Source organism: Haliotis cracherodii, unplaced genomic scaffold (assembly GCF_022045235.1).
Source record: "Haliotis cracherodii isolate W230 unplaced genomic scaffold, xgHalCrac1.p SCAF_8, whole genome shotgun sequence".
Classification (NCBI taxonomy): Eukaryota; Metazoa; Mollusca; class Gastropoda; order Lepetellida; family Haliotidae; genus Haliotis; species Haliotis cracherodii.
Window position 1 is genome coordinate 56,275,430 of NW_027266341.1, and position 19,362 is coordinate 56,294,791.

General features: G+C 37.8%; 3 protein-coding genes across 3 annotated transcripts; all 3 read left to right on the plus strand.

Annotated features, from left to right (window-relative positions):
* The first annotated feature begins 551 nt into the window (after positions 1-551).
* On the plus strand, positions 552-2,159 carry LOC139451078 (uncharacterized). The gene is made up of 2 exons (XM_071232876.1): positions 552-557; positions 1,449-2,159. Exons 1-2 carry the CDS (start codon positions 552-554, stop codon positions 2,157-2,159), a joined length of 717 nt encoding a protein of 238 aa, XP_071088977.1.
* A 7,439-nt stretch (positions 2,160-9,598) lies between these two features.
* On the plus strand, positions 9,599-10,795 carry LOC139451079 (uncharacterized). Its single transcript, XM_071232878.1, has 2 exons — positions 9,599-9,604; positions 10,274-10,795. Exons 1-2 carry the CDS (start codon positions 9,599-9,601, stop codon positions 10,793-10,795), a joined length of 528 nt encoding a protein of 175 aa, XP_071088979.1.
* A 5,748-nt stretch (positions 10,796-16,543) lies between these two features.
* LOC139451080 (uncharacterized) lies at positions 16,544-18,000 on the plus strand. The gene is made up of 2 exons (XM_071232879.1): positions 16,544-16,552; positions 17,413-18,000. Exons 1-2 carry the CDS (start codon positions 16,544-16,546, stop codon positions 17,998-18,000), a joined length of 597 nt encoding a protein of 198 aa, XP_071088980.1.
* The last annotated feature ends 1,362 nt before the right edge of the window (positions 18,001-19,362 follow it).

Consider the following 19,362-nt stretch of genomic DNA (forward strand, 5'->3'; position numbering starts at 1 on the left):
TGAGTGTTGGTGTGCTTGTTGGTGTGGGTTGAGATTCGATGTGGGTGTGGGTGTGGGTGTGGGTGTGGGTGTGGGTGTGGGTGTGTGTAAAAGTGGCACGTCCGTATAACAGTAAATATGAGGAAGGAAATACGAAACACAATATGTTATTATTTAAACCAAAATTAATCTTATTTTTTCGAAATAAGCACCGTGTCACTCGAGCAAGCTTTTTCTCCGATTTGATTTTTTTCAGTTCTTTAAAGATGCTGTTGAAACGTTCTCTGTAGAACCAATTGTATATATTGTACAAGCAGAGAATTGATTTTGGAACGGGTTGTGTTGCCTTTTTACCAATTATGTTTCATAGATCAATTATGAATACAATTGCCAGATAAAATCCCTTTGACGCCAACACTATAAAATTACAATCACAAGTTTAATACTAGTTACGTGGAACATAACGCGCTGCGTCGGTAACAATCACGTGACCATGTTGAAGGCGTATATATGTTGGCGTACACGGGGGAAAGAGGTATCAGTCTTCTGTTGTCGCCCCTACTCGCCCAGTCATGAAGGTAAGCAGCCATTGTCCACGTTAGCCTCATCCTAGTGAGCATCACAGAGACATTAACTGTGAATGGACATTGTGAAATGAATGGGTGTGTGCTGCGAGTCGAACTTTTCTCTGCCATTGAATACTTTTCTTGAGAAGTACATTTTTCTCTCGGCCCAAATTTAAAAAAAAAAGAGAGAGAGACTTTTACGTACATTTACGTTTATATGATTTACTTCGTTATAACAGAAGCTTGTTTTTTATGTGTATCCGGTACACATACACATCACAACACAGGTATTTTAATTAACTAGATTGTTCGTTTTAGGTTTGTTTGTTTATGATGTCTTGGCTGTATGTTCGTGCAGTATGTGTATGGTGGTATGTAGTCAGGTTGAATATATCATATAGAATGGAAAAGCTGTAACGCAGGCTATTAAAAACGACTTCTTCATATCTTTAATGTTCATGAAGAAATTATTCTTTTTTATATATTCTTCCAGTTTACTAAAAGTAATTTTGTTTATTAATGAACAATCCACGAGTTGCAACAGTCATAAAGACAAACAAAGACACCAAAAACAAAGCTAGAAATATATAAATGTTTTCTTTTTTTGCTTCTCTGTACGTACAATTACAGTAAACAAAATTTATTTAAATGTCGTCGTCGCTGTGTTGTCCGTGCTGGTCTAGATACGCTCTTTCCTGGCCCAATATGTAAACATATCGCATCAGGAACTATTTGGAAAATTATGTTTGAACATTAACTTTTTATATTTTTATAACTATTTAATACAAGCTCATACTAAAAAGGAATGCTGATTAAGATGAAATCATTTCTTGAAGTTTTAAGAATGTGACACATAAAGTGTAAACATAACTATTCTTAATCTTTAGTTTTGTATAATTTTAGTGTGTCGTCGCTGTGTTGTCCGTGCTGGTATGCTCTGGCCTGGCCCAGGTACCCCTCCGTGGGAAAGGACTCCTTGGAGTTGGATCTTTCGGTGTTGGCTTCAACAATGGAGGCATTGCTGGTAAAGGCTATGGCTACAACCCATACAACAGTAACTATGGTTATGGGCACGGAGCTGGTCTTGTCGGACACGGACCTTTTGTCGGCCACGGTGGCTCCTTCGCAGGACATGGTCCTTCTATTGCTGGTCACGGTGTTGCAGGACACGGTATTGCTGGTACAGGACATGGCTACGGCTACGGTTACAACCCTTACAACAACTATGGATACGGGAAAGGCGTTGGCAATGTCGCCGGACATGGAGTTGGCCTTGTAGGACACGGAGCTTTCTCAGGGGTTGGTTCCTTTGTAGGAAACGGTCCTTTTGTTGCTGGACACGGCGTTGCTGGTAAGGGACACGGTTACGGCTACAACCCCTACAACAACTACGGTTACGGCAAGGTATTGGGTGCACCTGGTAACTTCGTCAGCGGTCATGGATCTGGTCTTGTAGGACATGGACCTTTCGTCGGTCACGTTGGTTCCTTTGCCGGACATGGTGTTGCTGGACATGGTCCTTTCGTGGGGAATGGAATAAACGGAAATCGTGGTTTCATTGCTGGACATGGACCTTTCGTCGGACATGGAGTTGCTGGCCACGGCGTTTATTAACATGCTTTTATTGCACAAGGTGTTGCTATGCCGCTACTTTTGTAAATTAGATAGAGTCGTATGCTTGTGGTGACTGGTGTATGAATGTGTTTTATACTGTGTTCATCAGTTTATGAGTTCGAATAAACACCATAAGTAACAACAGTTTATTGTTATTGTTCAGTATTACTGGGGTCATTACACAGCGCCGCGATTTGCTGTGCAGAGTTGCATCCCTTTGGCATGCAAGAAACCTATGATTCTGGGTTCGAATCCTGGTTCGCCCCTGTTATGTTTCTAGGTTTGTCAGCACCATAGCCGAACTCGTGGGTTTCACCGAAGTGGTAAACGTCCGAGACCTGCATCACTTCGGGCTTACCTCCCACATTTAGCTGACACGCCATGATATAACTGGAATAATGTTCAAAGCGGTGTTAAACCCAACTCACTCACTCACTCTGTATTACTGTAAATGATCACTGAACAGTTGATACCATTTAACCAGTGTAGACGAGTAACACAGTAACTACAGTAACAGTAACCAAATCTCTAGAAGACAAGTTTTGTTTATTTTAGCGACGATACCCATGGCCATTAAAACATCACACTTTGAAACAGTAAAAGAAAGATTATTTTATTTAACAGCGATGTCCAAGGTCAATATAATAGCAGACGTTATAAAAATAAGAACAATTCAACTCTCCGTCAGACACTTTGATTAGAACTTTATTGTTTAATGAAATATCCAAGGTTTAAATGTGATTTGCGTTTAGGTGCTTTCTTCCTTACCACCGAAGAAAAGAGGACATTTTGAAAAAATCTTAAAAATGTTTGTCTGTCGCTATCCACTTTACTTAAAATGCCGTTATTCACTTTGAAATCTTACCATTGAAGTTATAATGTAAAACAATTAAACGCCCAAGAGCATTTTGGCGGTGCATATTGGCGGACGTCTCGTATGCGTTGATACATCTTATCATTTTGATATTGATTACTCCAACATTTATTCCTATCACCGCCACTACCATCAACATCAACATCACCATCACCTTCACGATCACCTTCACTACCATCATCATCATTATCATCATCATCTTCATCATCATCATCATCATCATCATTATTGTAAATAGTAGCAGCATTATCATCATCAGCAGCAGCATCATTATGAAAGCGTCACAAACATAAGAAAACAACTCTCGATTCTATGTCGCTTGCCCTTACACAAATACGAATGGAAAAGAAAACACTATATTAAATCAGCAACAAATCTTAAACGTGCGAGTATACTTTTTTTCAACTGAACACGATTTGCCTGATATAACACAGTTGGTTAAAATTGAAATTGACGACATCCTATTAATAATTTAGAAAATCAATATGTCGTGACATCAAGTTTTCTTTTTTGGAAAAGTAACTTTCAAATCCCAAATGCGTAGTTGGAAAGGTATGAGGAAATAATGCAAACACTGAGTAAATCTAAGTTATAAAAAGTATTCTGGCGGCCAACATGAAATCTGCAAAAACGTACGTATAAGTTGATGTTTATTGTGTGTATGTGTGCGTTCGTCAATGTTTATTCTTATGTGTATGTATGCGTTAATCGGTGTGTGTATGTTTTCGTAACTGCTATGTAAGGTGTCGTTCCTTTAAAATGTTATTAACAACATTTTATGTGTCTGTTGGAAGCATAGCAACAACACACAATGGCCAAGACATATTCATTATCATGTATATTTTACTGGGGCCCTGGGGTAGCCTAGTGGTTAAAGCGTTCGCTCGTCACGCCGAAGACCCGGGTTCGATTCCCCACATGGGTACAATGTGTGAAGCCCATTTTAGGGTGTCCCCCGCCGTGATTTTGCTGGAATATTGCTAAAAGCGGCGTAAAATCATACTCACGCACACAGTACGTTTTACTCTGTATAACCCGACATCTGAGTATTTTACTACAAACATTACAATAATGCTAAATTCTATAACACTATATAAGGAAGTACTGTTTTGAAAATGGATTCTGTCAAACCAGTTGTCATACTTGTCCCAATATTAATGTACATTTGTTTCTAGTATTTCGTAAATATCTACAAAGATGACAACAATGATGTTATGACCAGTGAATGTACTGTAGACGGTCAGCTTTCAGATATATGCAAACTCATGAGCCATGAGCTGGACTAAATGTACTACAGTTCATCTGAATCCCAACTTCAATACTTTAAACTATAATATATTAAGCAAACTTGACATGTATGTTGGGTGAGTGAGTTTGGCTTAATGCCACTTTGAACATAATTTCGGTTTTAACAAGACTTGAAAGTCCGAAGTGATGCAGGTTTTAGACGTATGTACCTTTGGTAAAAACCTAGACAGAACTAGAAACATAATAATGACCAAAATATTATTCAAACCTATGATCATAGCTTCCTGGCAAGCTTAAGGGACGCAACTCTGAACACCGAATTGCAGCTGGTATTTTGAACGGTTTTACCTTTCCTGATTTTATAAGGTCCAATAGTAATAATTATAACGTCGAGCGACCTTATTGATCAAAACCAGCAACTCATTGTCCCATAATTGGTCCCTGTCCTGCAACACCACCTCCGTGTCTGATGCCACGTCTAGCATCGTCGTCTCCAGCAATGCAGGGCCAGCATGTACGATGAAAGGTCTGCGTTCAAAAACACCAACTTGATGGTGGTTAGCAAAGGTACTTGGACCATCGACGTGGCCTTGGGTAGCAAGACCATGCAGGGGTCCGCCACCAATGAAAGGCCCGTGGCTTGCAGCACCAGCTCCATTTCCAGCAATAATGTATTTGCTGGGTCCTTTATAGTAGCCTTCATAGTAGCCTTTATAGATGAAGGTCATTCCAGCAATATCGCTCTGCTAGAAATCAATCCCGGAAGAACCGAGAAGAACCACCAAAACTACCCGACCGCCCCCCACTGTAAGAGCATACTCGTACCGTATATTGAAAATATACTCGTCGTACACCACAAGTATCTACAATTATCGAAATAATACATCATCGAAACGTAAATTTATTAAATAAGTCAAGCATAAAGACTAGGGCATCTACAATGGTGCATCTTCAATAATCGAAATAATAACAAACACGAAAGACAACAAAAGGACACAACGGATGGGAGTGAGTGAGTGAGTATGGTTTTACGCCGCTTTTAGCAATATTCCAGCAATATCACTGCTGGGGACACCAGAAATGAGCTTCACACATTGTACCCACGTAGGGAATCGAACCCGGGTCTTCGGCGTGACGAGCAAAGTGATTTTTTTAACGTTCTAACCACTAGGCTACCCACAGCATCTAGAGGCACAAGAGCAACAAAACACAACTTGCAACAAACACATTCTTATTAACACACACACACACACACACACACACACACACACACACACACACACACACACACACACACACACACACACACACCCGTTGCAAGGTGAACTGCAACTGAACGTGCAATACTCGGGCAAGGAATTCTCTCAAAACAATAAGTAGCATAATGGACAGAGAAGCTTGTAAAATCTACACTTGTGGTTTGGTGTTTGTACTGATCTTTTCAAAGCCTACCATAATCTCATTTAAATCTGAAAAGTTATTTGTCAGCAAAAACGTGAGTGAGTGAGTGAGAGTTGGTGTTTACGTCACTTTGGCACAGTATTGCAGTTATATTACGACGTCTAAGCTTAGTGTAGTAGGAACGCCTGAAGTGTGGTTTGGTGAAACCCACGACCACGAGTAAGGTGCTGACTAACCTTGAAATATAATCGAAGCGAACCGGGATTCGAACCCACAATCATAGGTGTCTGGCGCGACCACGGGACGCAACTCTGCACAGCGCATTGCGGCACCTTAGAAGATTGGGTCACCTGTGCACCCCATAACAAACACGGAACAGAGATGTAGAGAAGTACAGATGTCAGCTATTAATAACAAAATGGCATGGCAAATTATTTGGTGTGCGGTGTACATTTATACTGTCATGTTAAAATTGGTGAAATTTGACTATAAGAACTGCTACGCTCGTATGTGCTATTTCGGAAGTAGACATTTCAAATAGAGTGAGATTTGTAGGGTACATCAATTCTTCCAGATGTTCCTTCAGAAAACAATAATCTGCAGAAATGTGTAGCTTTCCAATGATATGAGGTTTGTCCTTGTAGCTCGATCCCTTCTGCTGACCCTTCCTAAGTCCCGTCCTGCCATGAGAAGGTTGCCGTCACCACCCCGAGCTATGTCATTAAAACCAATTATTATTCACTAAATGACCTCATAATTGTCACATAGTGTTACAATAACAATAACGCAAGACAACTACTAGTTTGTTCGTTTGTTTGTTGTTTAACACTCAGCAATATTCCAGCTATATGACGGCGGTCTGTAAATAATTGGGTCTGGACCAGACAATCCAGTGAATGATGTCATGAGCATCGATCCAATCAATTGGGATCGATGACATGTATCAACCAAGTCAGCGAGCCTGACCACCCGATCCCGTTAGTCGTCTCTTACGACAAGCATAGTCGCCTTTTACGGCCAGCATGGGTTGCTGAAGAACTTTTCCACCCCGGATCTTCACGGGTCGGAGCAATGATGAGGGCTGTTCAGAAAGCATCTCTTTCCTTAGGCGAGGGGTTAAATTGTGAACGCGTTCTCTCGTCACGCCGATTCCCCACATCGTTAGAGTGTGTGAAGCACATTTCGACAAGTCGGCGGAAGGTACCTTACGCTCATTCAGCCTATATACTGTTCGTCGTACCAAACTCAGTTCTCCCAACTATTCTCTTTATGTTTTCGCCCAGGTTTTGAGACGAACCCTGTTTGGGTATATTTACAATGGCATACACTTGATGACATGCCTTACCGGTGTTTTGGTTTTAGTAGCAATAATTGACTCACCGCGGAGAACCTCGATTCTCTATCCCCAAACATGTAAAGATGCAACGAAAATACATTTATTTTGTAATGGCCTTATTTCATACTGGTTAAGAACCATGTTTTTGAAAAATCCTCTTATTTGCGTTTTGTTATAGTACCTTTGAAGAGTAATATTATTTAAATGTTTGGAACACTCAAGTTTTCGTCAAATTGTCCCCTGTAGTTAATATTTCCCCGTTTTCTTTATCATTACAGTTAACACCATAAGCAGCACAACCATTTTAACAGTATTTAACTAGAATTCGCACTCGTATCTTGTAAAATCGATTGTTAAAGTCCGAAAAACATTTTTAAAATAAACTTTCGACTTTTTTAACATTTCATCAGGTGTTCAGGCTCGATGACACTGTTATCATCGTAGCTCAACGTTTTTCACAATATCAATCACTGGTTTATCTAGATTACTTATAGCTAGAATATGGCTGGGAGTTTGGATTTACACAGCTGGCAGTTAATCAAAACGCTCGTTCTGGATGTCCATATAACGTCACGTAACACTGCGATTGATGGTGAGGGTATCGATGAAACTAATGGATCTCTCACCTCCTTTACATGCATGAAGCTTGACACACAACGTAGTCAACAGATGGCATATTAATCTTAAGATCGTAAACATAATAAAAGTAGCGAAATGACAAAAACAGCTCAGAATATAATTTAGTTCATGAAAATGATTATCACTTAGTATATTTGAAATAACAATATTTATATTTAATGTAATAGTTTAATTTACATTGTTGCGATTCGAGTGCAACATTTAAGCACACCGCTACGCCGCATTAGCCTCCTGTGAGGATAAATTTAACTCTTTATGATCGACGGTGAATACGATTGCCATAACGATTGCATCCACCTCATCCCCTGTATCCCTAATCTCTGCAGGTGTCAGGATCGCTTCATTGTATTCATTATTTATGGTAGTCATCATTCTATTGACAAGAACCATGCATAAATGCGTAAACCAGTGACAGTGGCGATTAATGAGTTAATAGCTGAACCTAAGTAAATCATAAATAAGGTGTTGCATGAAAATCAGTTGTAATCATCACTGGAGCTTTGAACTTATCTGTGTTATATTCAACATTTAACGCATAAGTATGTAAAAAAAACACAAAATAAACAATTTATGTTCACAAATTTTTGTATCTAAATATATCGATGTAGCAAGAAAATACGCACATATTTTTCAGTCTGTGATCAGGGTAAATTACTTTTTTATATGATCCTATTCAGTTGTAATCCACGTAATTTATATCAGCGTTAATGTATGCATTTAAGATACATCTGTATTTGTTTTAAGTAAAATATATGCATTTTTTCATTTTTTTTTCATTTCAGCAAGGGCTGAATAATGTAACTGACAACGTCTTTAAAGTTTCGTTTCTACTTGAACAAACAAAGACAACACTGTTACAGTTTCTCCCATGGAAAATTAAATGTAAATTCACAACATCACTTTTAGCACCACTGCATTCATACTTGTGTGTACGGGATTTTTTCTAAATGTGTTATTTCCTTTTCGATTAAACTTTAATGTCATGTGACAGACCTAGGTTCCCTGAAAACGTATCTTACATGTGCAGACCATAGATACTGACGTATAAACAAATTCTGACTTTGTGAAAACGTCCATTAAAATCAGAAAAAAATAGCTTGCAATTGGACCTAATACTCTGTTACTTGCATTACATAAATCACTGTACCATGAACAAACAAACAAACAAGTCAGTTAGGTCCCATTCTCCTAATGGGGAAAATGATATCAGTCTTAATTCAATTAACATTACCGATTACACCAATGCATTCATATTTTGATATTTTATTGATTCATTTGTGACACTTCTTTCTTGCTAAGATCTGTTGTGTGACGCATCGGATTGACGTTTACTGAAATTCTTGTAGTAGTAAAGTTCTTCTCCAACAGTCCTCAAAGTTACCACAATCGTACATCACATTCGTTTGAACGAATATATTCGTTTGAAAAAATCACGACAAATGTCTAAAAATATTTGAAAAATTGATAAAATCGTGCTTGCAAATGTTATCATTTGTAGATAGTCAACGAAAATTTTTAACTACCGAAGTTGGTAATGGATAAGTGACAATGTTATTTTCCGACAAATATATACATGGTGATCGGTTATGCTGATAATAACTCAAATGCATATCTATTTATAATATTGATACATTAAACTTTTTTTACAATCAGATCAATATCTTATCAAGTTAAAAGAAGAACGTTGTTCCATACTCTTATTTCACTTATTTCTGTATCATCGTGTTCTTGTCAATTTCGATTGATCTATTTAATGGTAATTTACGTAACTCTTCAAACAGCCGTTAAATGATAGAGTCACGTCGTTACACCAATAGCGGTCTAGCTGTGTAGGTAACAACCACGTGACCCCGTTGAAAGTAAATATATATGTAGAGAACACCATGGTGGTAGTATCAGTCACCTCAAGACTGGTGTATCATCTAGTCAAGTATGTTCATCATGAAGGTAAGCTACCTATACAACCTTGCCAGCTTCTGGTGGTGAAATGTCAATCTTTGTTTACTTCATTTCTCAATGAAATGTCACGTCCAACCTTGGCATCCTTTTCATAAACAGATGTATTTTCAATTGTCCCTAGAACATCTTGAAACATTGAACTATGGATATTGCAAATCGACTGTGGTTGATGAAGTTACCTAATACGCAAAATGAAAAAGAAAGGTTGTGCTTTATCTGTAATGTACAGGTGAACATTAGCATGGAATGGCACATAGTCTTACCAATGAGAAAATAGAGGTGGTGAGCGTTTTCAATAACTAAGTACGTGGCCGATAACTCTTCGATCACTTCTCGACATGAAATTAATAAAATCCCTATTTATTCTGTATATTTTACTGCATGATTCTCACAAAGAGTATTTTAACAATTTGTCTGCAGAGGAGTTCTTAAATGTTTTCCTTTCTGAATGATGATATATGCCCATGTTCGAATGCTTTAATCAAATAAAACCATAAGAACTACAGCCAAGGCAATATTGTCATTCTATCATGAATTCATTCGGACATCGGTGAAATAGTTATCCCCGTATTTTTATTTCAAATTTCAAATGAACACGATTTGAAGAAAATTCTTTATTTTCATGACCGTGTTATTCACATGATTTTCTCTTTTCAGGTCGTCATTACTGTCTTATCCGCGCTGGTCTGCTCTGTCCTGGCCCAGGTGCCTCTCTATGGTAAAGGGCTCACCGGTACTTACGGTGTAGGTTTCAACAATGGACGTATTGCTAGCGGAGGCTATGGCTACAACCCATACAACAACTATGGCTATAACGGATACGGTTACGGTAACGGTAAAGGCGTTGGCAACGTTGTTGGTGTTGCTGGTACAGGCAATGGCTACAACACATACAACAACAACTATGGTTACAACGGCTACGGTAAAGGCGTTGGCAAATTCGTTGCTGGACATGGAGCTGGTCTTGCAGGACAAGGACCTTTCGTTGGGCACGGTCCTTTCGTTGCTGGACACGGACCTTTCGTTACTGGACAGGGCCTTTACGAACATGCTGGCACCATTTCTGGGCATGGACCCTTCGTTGTCGGACACGGTGTTTATGGACATGGTGGACCCTTTGTTGGTCATGGAGTTGCTGGGTCATTCGTCGGCAAAGCAAGTCCCTATTACTACCATTAGAGACCTATGCGTGTCGTGCCTTATGTTTGAATGTTTTATACTGTATTGCTATGTTCTTTACATAATGAAATGAATAAAGTGAATTGAACATACCCATATTTTTTTATTATTATGACCGCTGTATTCCACGGTGTACTGATTCTGTAAACAGATGTGTATGTACGGAGTTTGACCTACACGTTAATTATATTCCACTCACATTTCGATTCGAAGGAACGTTCAGATTGAAGGTTACCAAAACAATGTTGAACTCACGTGTTTATTGGCTGACATTTCTTTTTAAATATATTCATATAAAGAGTCATGTATTTTCTACTAATAATCCTAATAGGTAATACTATGTTGTCATTTATCACAACACATATTTATTCCTTAATCTACATGTACACATACCTATATCCAATTTCTAGTAAATACAGACTGAGTAATTAATTGATTTGATAATGCTTAATATATATCATATCAAAAAACTATTTTTTACGCTACTGTCATAAGATGACAGATTTTTGGAGAAAGGTTTCTTTTGAGAAAAATGCAACGGTCATCATCTGAAAATCATATCGGACACATGTTTTAATTTGGATAGCCAAACTGTTACTGAAGAGAGTTGATGACTGTATCGTGATCTCCCAGTCTAATAATAGCATGCACAGACTATAGGCACATAACAGCCCTACATGCAGTATCAAAGTTCATAGTGTCATATAAACATAAACCAGTCATACCAAACATGTACGCACCATATACATTTTTCTAAATCCATGTAGCCTAGCGGTTAATGCGTTTACTCTCAAGCAGAAGGAAAGACGTATGATGCCCTTTAGGGCACAATGTATGAATCTCTTTTCTAGGGTTCCCTTCCGTGATGTTGCATGTTTATTGCTAAAAGTTCCGTAAACACATACTCACGCACTCATCCACTCACAACTGCCTCACTGTTCAATGCTAGGGGCGAGTACATCGGTAGTGATTGAGGTTTAATAGGACAGGGCAGTTAAACACGGGTAATGGTACACCCATTTAGGGGATGATATAATGAGATACGCCATACAACTCCATTCAAACTTATTAGTCATTATATTATCATTTATTTGGACAATACTCGAGTATGATTGGTCAGTCAGAGGTTTCAAATCAGAAAAACGCCCCCTCCACCACCCCGCCCTCATGACACAGCCGGTTTGACTGCCGCGTCACCGCGAAGGCCAATATTTTTAGAATAGTACAATAACATCTTTCACAGTCATTGTCGGTGGGCATATTTAAATAATTATATATGTGCAATTATAGGCTACGAAATGTAAATTTGCGGTTACTACAATATTCAAAAGATGAAGGTCAATACGTATCGTGCAGGAAACACTATAGAAATCTCCAAAGAGAAATTAATGTATTTCAAGTATTGTCAACTTGTCAACTTGCTATTTGGCGCTTTTCAATATACGACTGTGACGTGATATCTTTTGCGTCACAATGGGCGATGTGACGTCACAATAGTGACGCGTGTTATAGAACGAGACCTTTAAAAGGCTTGTTTAGGATTCTTTTGGGATGCCCACTTCATGTTAGCTTACTAAGTTGCCGTGTCACATGCTTTCACTGACTTTCATAAGTTCGAGTGAAACATCACTGTGTTAACAAACTACTGGACATATAGTGCGCCATATTTTGTTTAAAGTGCTTGTCGGTGATTCCGTAAAATCTTATCGACAACCCACTCAAAGCACTGGGCTAAACCCACGCTGTTTTACTCAGTGTATTTGCTATCACCAAAGAGTTCGCGTTTAATTAAGTCATGGTAGAATGGAGATACACCTAATTTGTTTTCAATGTAGAGTGAGGTTACCTGTACCTCGCTAAACCCAACATTTGAAACCTCACGCTACGAGTTCGGTTTCAAATTCAATATAGCGCGGTTAAATCTTCAGGTAACCTAGCTCTACATTGAAAACACAGTAGGTGTAGCTCCTGAGTAGTCACCTTCAATCGATTGAATATACAGTGACATCTCGCCATTTTCATCAACGTCATTAAGTTGCCATTGGTTTCCTAGTAAAGGATTGCAAGTAAACTTGGATAAAATTTTAGTTTTCAGGAATGGTGGCAAACTTAGACATACACAGAATTGGAAATTTGGAAACATTAATATTAAGGTTTCTACTTATTACAGCTACCAGGGTTTAATATTTTAAAACCGTTTGTGTTGGACTTAATACCCTGGTGAATAAGGTTAATAAAGCTCTCTTTGCATTGAAGCACATAAGAATTCGTTTAAAGAATATTCCTATCTCAGCCTTATTTAAGATTTTTGATATGCAAATAAAGTAAAGCCCAATATTGTTGTACTCGTCAGAAATGTGGGGTGTTAACAAAATGCCAGCAGTTGAAAAATTTCATGTGGAATTTTGTAAGTTTTTTTGGGGGTGTTGGAAATCATGTAACAAGTGCAGCAGTATTAGGAGATAGATATGGATTGTATGTTAATCACCATAAAAGGTGTATTAAATATTGATTTTATATTGACATTTATTATATTTACCTAATAGTAGATACCCAAAGCAATGTTATATACTATTGAAGTCTCTAGATGATGCTGGTCGCATTACATGGGTCACATATGTTAAAAAATGTTATTTGATTATGAATTGGGATTTGTTTGGATTTTGCAAGACGTTGGTGATTGTAAAATATTTATTGATATCTTTGTACAAAGACTAAAAGATTGTTATCAACAAGAATGGTATAGTACAGTTTGTGAATGTCGTAAATTAATATTCTTTAAAGAATTTAAATTACTTGTGTACGTTGAATTCTATTTAACAAATTTATCTAGCCAACGTTATAGACATATGTTTTTCTGTTACGATCTGGTGAGCTATCCTTGATGAAAAATGTTGGTAGACGCTGTGGTGTGGAATATTCTCAAAGACTTTATAATTATTGTGACATGCAAGCTGTTGAAGATGAGTTCCATTTCATGTAAGGATGTCCATATTATAAGCATTTAAGAAACAGATATTTCACACAATATTATTGTCATAACACATGTTTAAGAAAATTGTACTCTCTAGTGTCTAGATGTTGATGTTGATTAATTGTGCAAGGTTTATATACAACTCTCTATTTGTCAGACAAAACGCACATCTGTCTCAAAATTGACTTTTGTAATTTATTGTACGTGGGCCAATGGCCTTTCTTCTGAAATAAACTTTGAAACATTGGTTTCCCAATTTTATTCCATGTCAAATACACTCATCTACAAATACAAATACCAACTCATCACGAGGTCCAAATAACTTTGATATCAAAAAAAGGAATTAGCAGATGTTTACCAATGACTTCTAAATATAGTTATAGGAGCGTCACTGGTGTGTTGTTGATAGTGGTTGACAAATCTTCCAACATGTTGGTATGACGTGCATGGAGACGTGCATATTTCTCCGTATCCTTTTAAACGTATATCATCACTGACTTACTGTGATTCATAAGCATCTTCTCATGAATTAGTCGGAATAGGAGAATAGACTGCTTTTAGCAGAGATTCCGTATGAATAAGGACATTGTTTTGTTTCCGATTTACAGGTTCTGAAACATCTTAGAAAGATTAGAAATAAAATAAGAATACAACAAAAAAACAGGAAAAAATCTTACATCCACGTGATTTTTTTATCTACACTGTTTAATTGCTTTACACATGTGAACGTATTATTTGAGAAAAAAACACGTACAAAGATGTACAAATTTCGTGAACAATGATGTTAAATAACAGCTACATTAATTGGCTGGGTTAAAAGTATAAATAATTACGTAAAGAACGTAATCAAATATCATACATATAGGTGTCGAAGGTGATTTGACTTGTCTGTTGGGATGAAGTGAGGGCGCGGTGGGGGCGTGGGGCGTTATCACACATTAACACAATCACATCACATTGAATACTGGAACAAAGCGCATTTACGAGTCACAGGGTGTTACAAATATTTATGGTTAAGCATCAGTTTTATAGAGAGTAATCATAGGCCTTAATATAATTACTCCCTGAATATAAATGATTCACGAGCATACACTGGCAATATAAAATCACGGTTTTATGTAATGTGGTCACCACAAAATGACGTCTAACAATTCATTGTAATTATATTTTCCGATATCCTAGTAGCGGAGGGAACTGAAGAAGCATTAAATGTTTCCATTGCCCAACAAGGCCTCGGTAATGTCAAAACCCAGCAAGACTCCATACACATGCATCTCCATCTGTTGCATTTAATTGTGTACTGCCCTGCCATTCATGGATTCTTACTCGTATAACATAGATCAATGAACTCAACAGGAGAAAGGTAAAGGCTATTAGACTGTAAATTACGGCACTGAATTTAAAGTAGATTTGAGGCCGTTAAACTAGTACTCTGGTAAGTTCAAATGCATATTAATAACACGATCAAAGGCAACCCAACTTCAAATGGATCACAAGGCCCGGGTCGTATTGTGATTGCTAAATGTACTGATTGTTTCCTTCAATATCTAAAATATAATACACTTAATACAATACTAAGGTGTTATCTATGACCGGTTTTGAACCGATAAAATTAAACGTGAGAGAAATTAAGGTTCAATATTGTGACATTTTTAAATCGGCACATAAACAGTAAAAAATTCTATCAATCTTTACACACTGTTTAAGACATACATGTACATGTACTGGATACAAACTCGAAATGTTATATCCTTTGAATACACATGCAACTGTGCAGCAGCCATGTGTTGTGTGAGGGTTTTCGTAAACGAAAATTCTTGCAATATAGTTAAAAGAATAATTTAAATAATAATAATATGTATATGTAATGTATCAATTTAGTTCTAATTTTATTTATTTAGAATTCGAAACGCTGCGATTCGGGTGCAACAGTTAAGCCCGCCGCTACGCCTCATCAGCCTCCCATGGGGATAGATTTAACGCTTTAAGTACGACGGTGAAATTCTATTGCCGTAATAATTGCATCCGCCTCATTTCCTGTTTCCATAATCTCAGTAGGGATGTGAATCGCTTTATTGTATTCATTATTTATGTCAGTCCTTTATTGACAAGAAGCATTTTTTTAAAAACGTAAAACATTGACAGTAGCGATTAATGAGTTCATAGCTAAACCGAAAATAGAATAGAACAAGCAAACAAACAAACAAACAAAGATTTATAGTTACAAATATAATTTCACAAAATCACTGTTTACACCACTGCATTCACATTTTCATTTTAAAATATATCAGTAGACCAAATGTATTTACGTTTAATTGAACAAACACTGAAAATGAAAACTGTTTTGTCTACGATTGCAATTTGACACAAATAGTCCTTTACTTGCATCACATAAGTCAATGTACCTTAAACAAACAAACAAGCAAACATTGATAACACCGCTCACATGACTTCCATAGTCAGCGGGTTGCAGTGGCGTGGAATGTGTTTTATCCTTAAAGTTTGTAGATACTCGCCAAATTGTTCACTTCCTGTGACTGATTTTAAAGTTGGTAATGGTCAAGTGACAATGCTATAATCCGAGAACGTTATTCCATAACTCTTATTTCAGTCATGGAATCCTCATTTTGCTTTCATTCATCAATTTATTGACTTGACATTTCCGATTGATCAAATTAATTTTAATTTACGTAACTGTTCATACGGTCGTTAAATGATAGGGTCACGTGGTGCACGTATAACGGGATAATCGTGTGGGCAGCGACCATGTGACCATGCCAAAGGTACGTATATATGGAGGCGACATCAGAGTGGTGGTATCTGTCATCTCAACATTGGTGTATCTTCTAGTCAAGTCTGTTCATCATGAAGGTAATATGAACGACATGCAATTGTTTTCATCACAATTTGAAACTTTAAGCATTTGGGCGGAGTTTGGTTAATTCTGTAACTGACCGTTTTTAGTGTTGGGGAAAGTATGAGATTGATGCATTGTACCGTCACACATGTACCAACTTTTAGTTCTGCGCTGAAATCTCGTTAAGTCGATCTTTATTTACTTTATTTCTCCTTCCAATGTCATATCAAACATTGGCATTCTTGTTTTTAGTTGTCCCAAGAACGACTTGTCATATAAGACTTCGGATAATGCAAATGCGATTGACGAAATTAAATACCTGAAAAGGCTGTACAATGTTGTGTTTTATCTTAATGTGAATTATGAACTGACATTAACTTGGAAAAGCTCATAGATATACCACTGAGAAAATAGTCATGAAGTTGGTGGCCGATACCTCTTTGATTACATCGTGATACGAAATTAATAGAATTCTTATTTATACTTTGTATTTCATTGCACGATTTTCACAAAGACTTGGATTATTGTTAACCTAGGCGTTCTTAAATTGTTATGATTGGGAATTATTTATTAATATGCCCAGGTTCGATTTTTTAAAATCAAATACAACCACAAGAACTGCATTCAAGGCAAGTTTATTTTAAATTATCTACCCATCAACCATGGTTTGTTTCGGACATCGGTGAAATATTATTTCATTTCAAACATCACGTGAACACTATTTTAAGAATATGCTGTATTTTCATGACCGAGTTATTTCAGTTTCAACTGATTCTTTGTTTCTAGGTCGTCGTCGCTGTGTTGTCCGTGCTGGTCTGCTGTGCCCTTGCCCAGGTGTCCCACCTTGGCAAAGGAGCTGGTACTTTCGGTGTAGGTTTCAACAATGGACATATTGCTGGTACAGGCTATGGCTACAACCCATACAATAATTATGGCTATAACGGCTACGATTACGGTAAAGGCGTTGGCAATGTTGGCGTTGCTGGTACAGGCTATGGCTACAACCCATACAACAACAACTATGGTTACAACGGCTACGGCTCCGGTAAAGGCGTTGGTAACATTGGTGCTGGAAAAGCTTATGGAATCAACTATAGCCCCTACAACTACAACAACAATGGCTACGGTAAAGGCGTTGGCAAATTCGTTGTTGGACATGGAGCTGGTCTTGCAGGACACGGACCTTTCGTTGGACATGGATCCTTCGTTGCTGGACAGGGTTTGTACGGTCACCATGGCGCCATTGCTGGACATGGACCTATCGTTGGACACGGAGATGCCGGACACGGTGTTTATGGACATGGTGGACCCTTTGTTGGTCATGGAGTTGCTGGTTCAGTCGTCGGCAAAGCCAGTCCCTATTACTACCACTAGAGACGTATGCTTGTCGTGCCTTATGTATGAATGGGTTTTTTATAGTGTATTGATATGATCTTTACATCAACAAATGAATAAAATGTACCTAACATATCCATGTTTTGTGTTCATTCAGACAGCTGCATTCCATGGTTTATTTAATTTTCTTTTGAAAGAAGTGCATGCATGACTCTGGACATACTCGTTAATTACATTTTACTCTAATTTCGATTCGAAGAAACGTCAGACTGATATTCAAGAGACTTAATTATTGTGTCGTGATATCCCAGTCAAATAATGGTTTGCACAGTATGATAGCACAACATTCGGAAATAAAGTCGATAGAGTTATATAAACTTAATTCTTGTATAAGCCAGTCATGGTGTTGCGATATAAGCATATATATATATATACATCATATTCAATTTTAAAATTGTTTCTCTGTCGATGGGCGCTGAAGTAACCTATTGCTTAAAACGTTCACTTTTCACGTCGAAGGCCTAGGATTCCATTCCCTTTAGGGTTCAGATCGTGAATCTGTTGTCCACTGTCGTGATATATATTGCTTGAATATTGTTATAAAGCGGCGTAAAACCGTACCCACTCACTTATCCACTGCCGTACTGTTCATTGCGAGGAGTGAGTACACGGTTTGCGATTTGGGCTTACAGGACTAGGTCAGGTTCACAAGGGTAATGATATTTTTCTGTAGTATATATATATGCTATCTATCTAATTCTCTAGTCTGTTTCAGGGTTAAAATGAATGCCAAATGAAAGCAGTATCTAGCCAGTGACTAATTATAAACATAGGAGCCTATATGATTTTACGGCAAGCATTGTTGCTTTATTTGTTTCTTTGTTGTTTAACGCCGCACTCAGCAATATTCCAGCTATATGACGGCGGTCTGTGAAAAATCGAGTCTTGACCAGACAATCCACTGATTGACATCATGAGCATCGATCCACGCAATTCGGAAGTGGAAGTAATATTTACATGTATGGGCTGGGCCAGAAGTATATTCAAATGCTAACGAACATCGTCATGTATCATAAAAATCCCAGTACCAGTCACAGTCACTAGACACTCGATATGCAAAAGTATATCAACATGTCTAAAATTCAAGATAGAGTGAAGGCTAATCGTAGTAGGTGATATTTCGTAAATAGAAATATCACGGGGGTCTGTAACAAATCGAATCTGAACCAGCTAAATCAATGGTCGATTATGAGCAAACATGATGATGACAGACAAGCAGCCAGGTCATGATGACAGCCGCGGCCGAGAGTTGGTCTTCTCTGATGTACACCTGTCCCAATGCAATTCATATTCACCGGAAACCGGTATGAAGACCTGCTTTTAGGTACGTTTGACAACCAC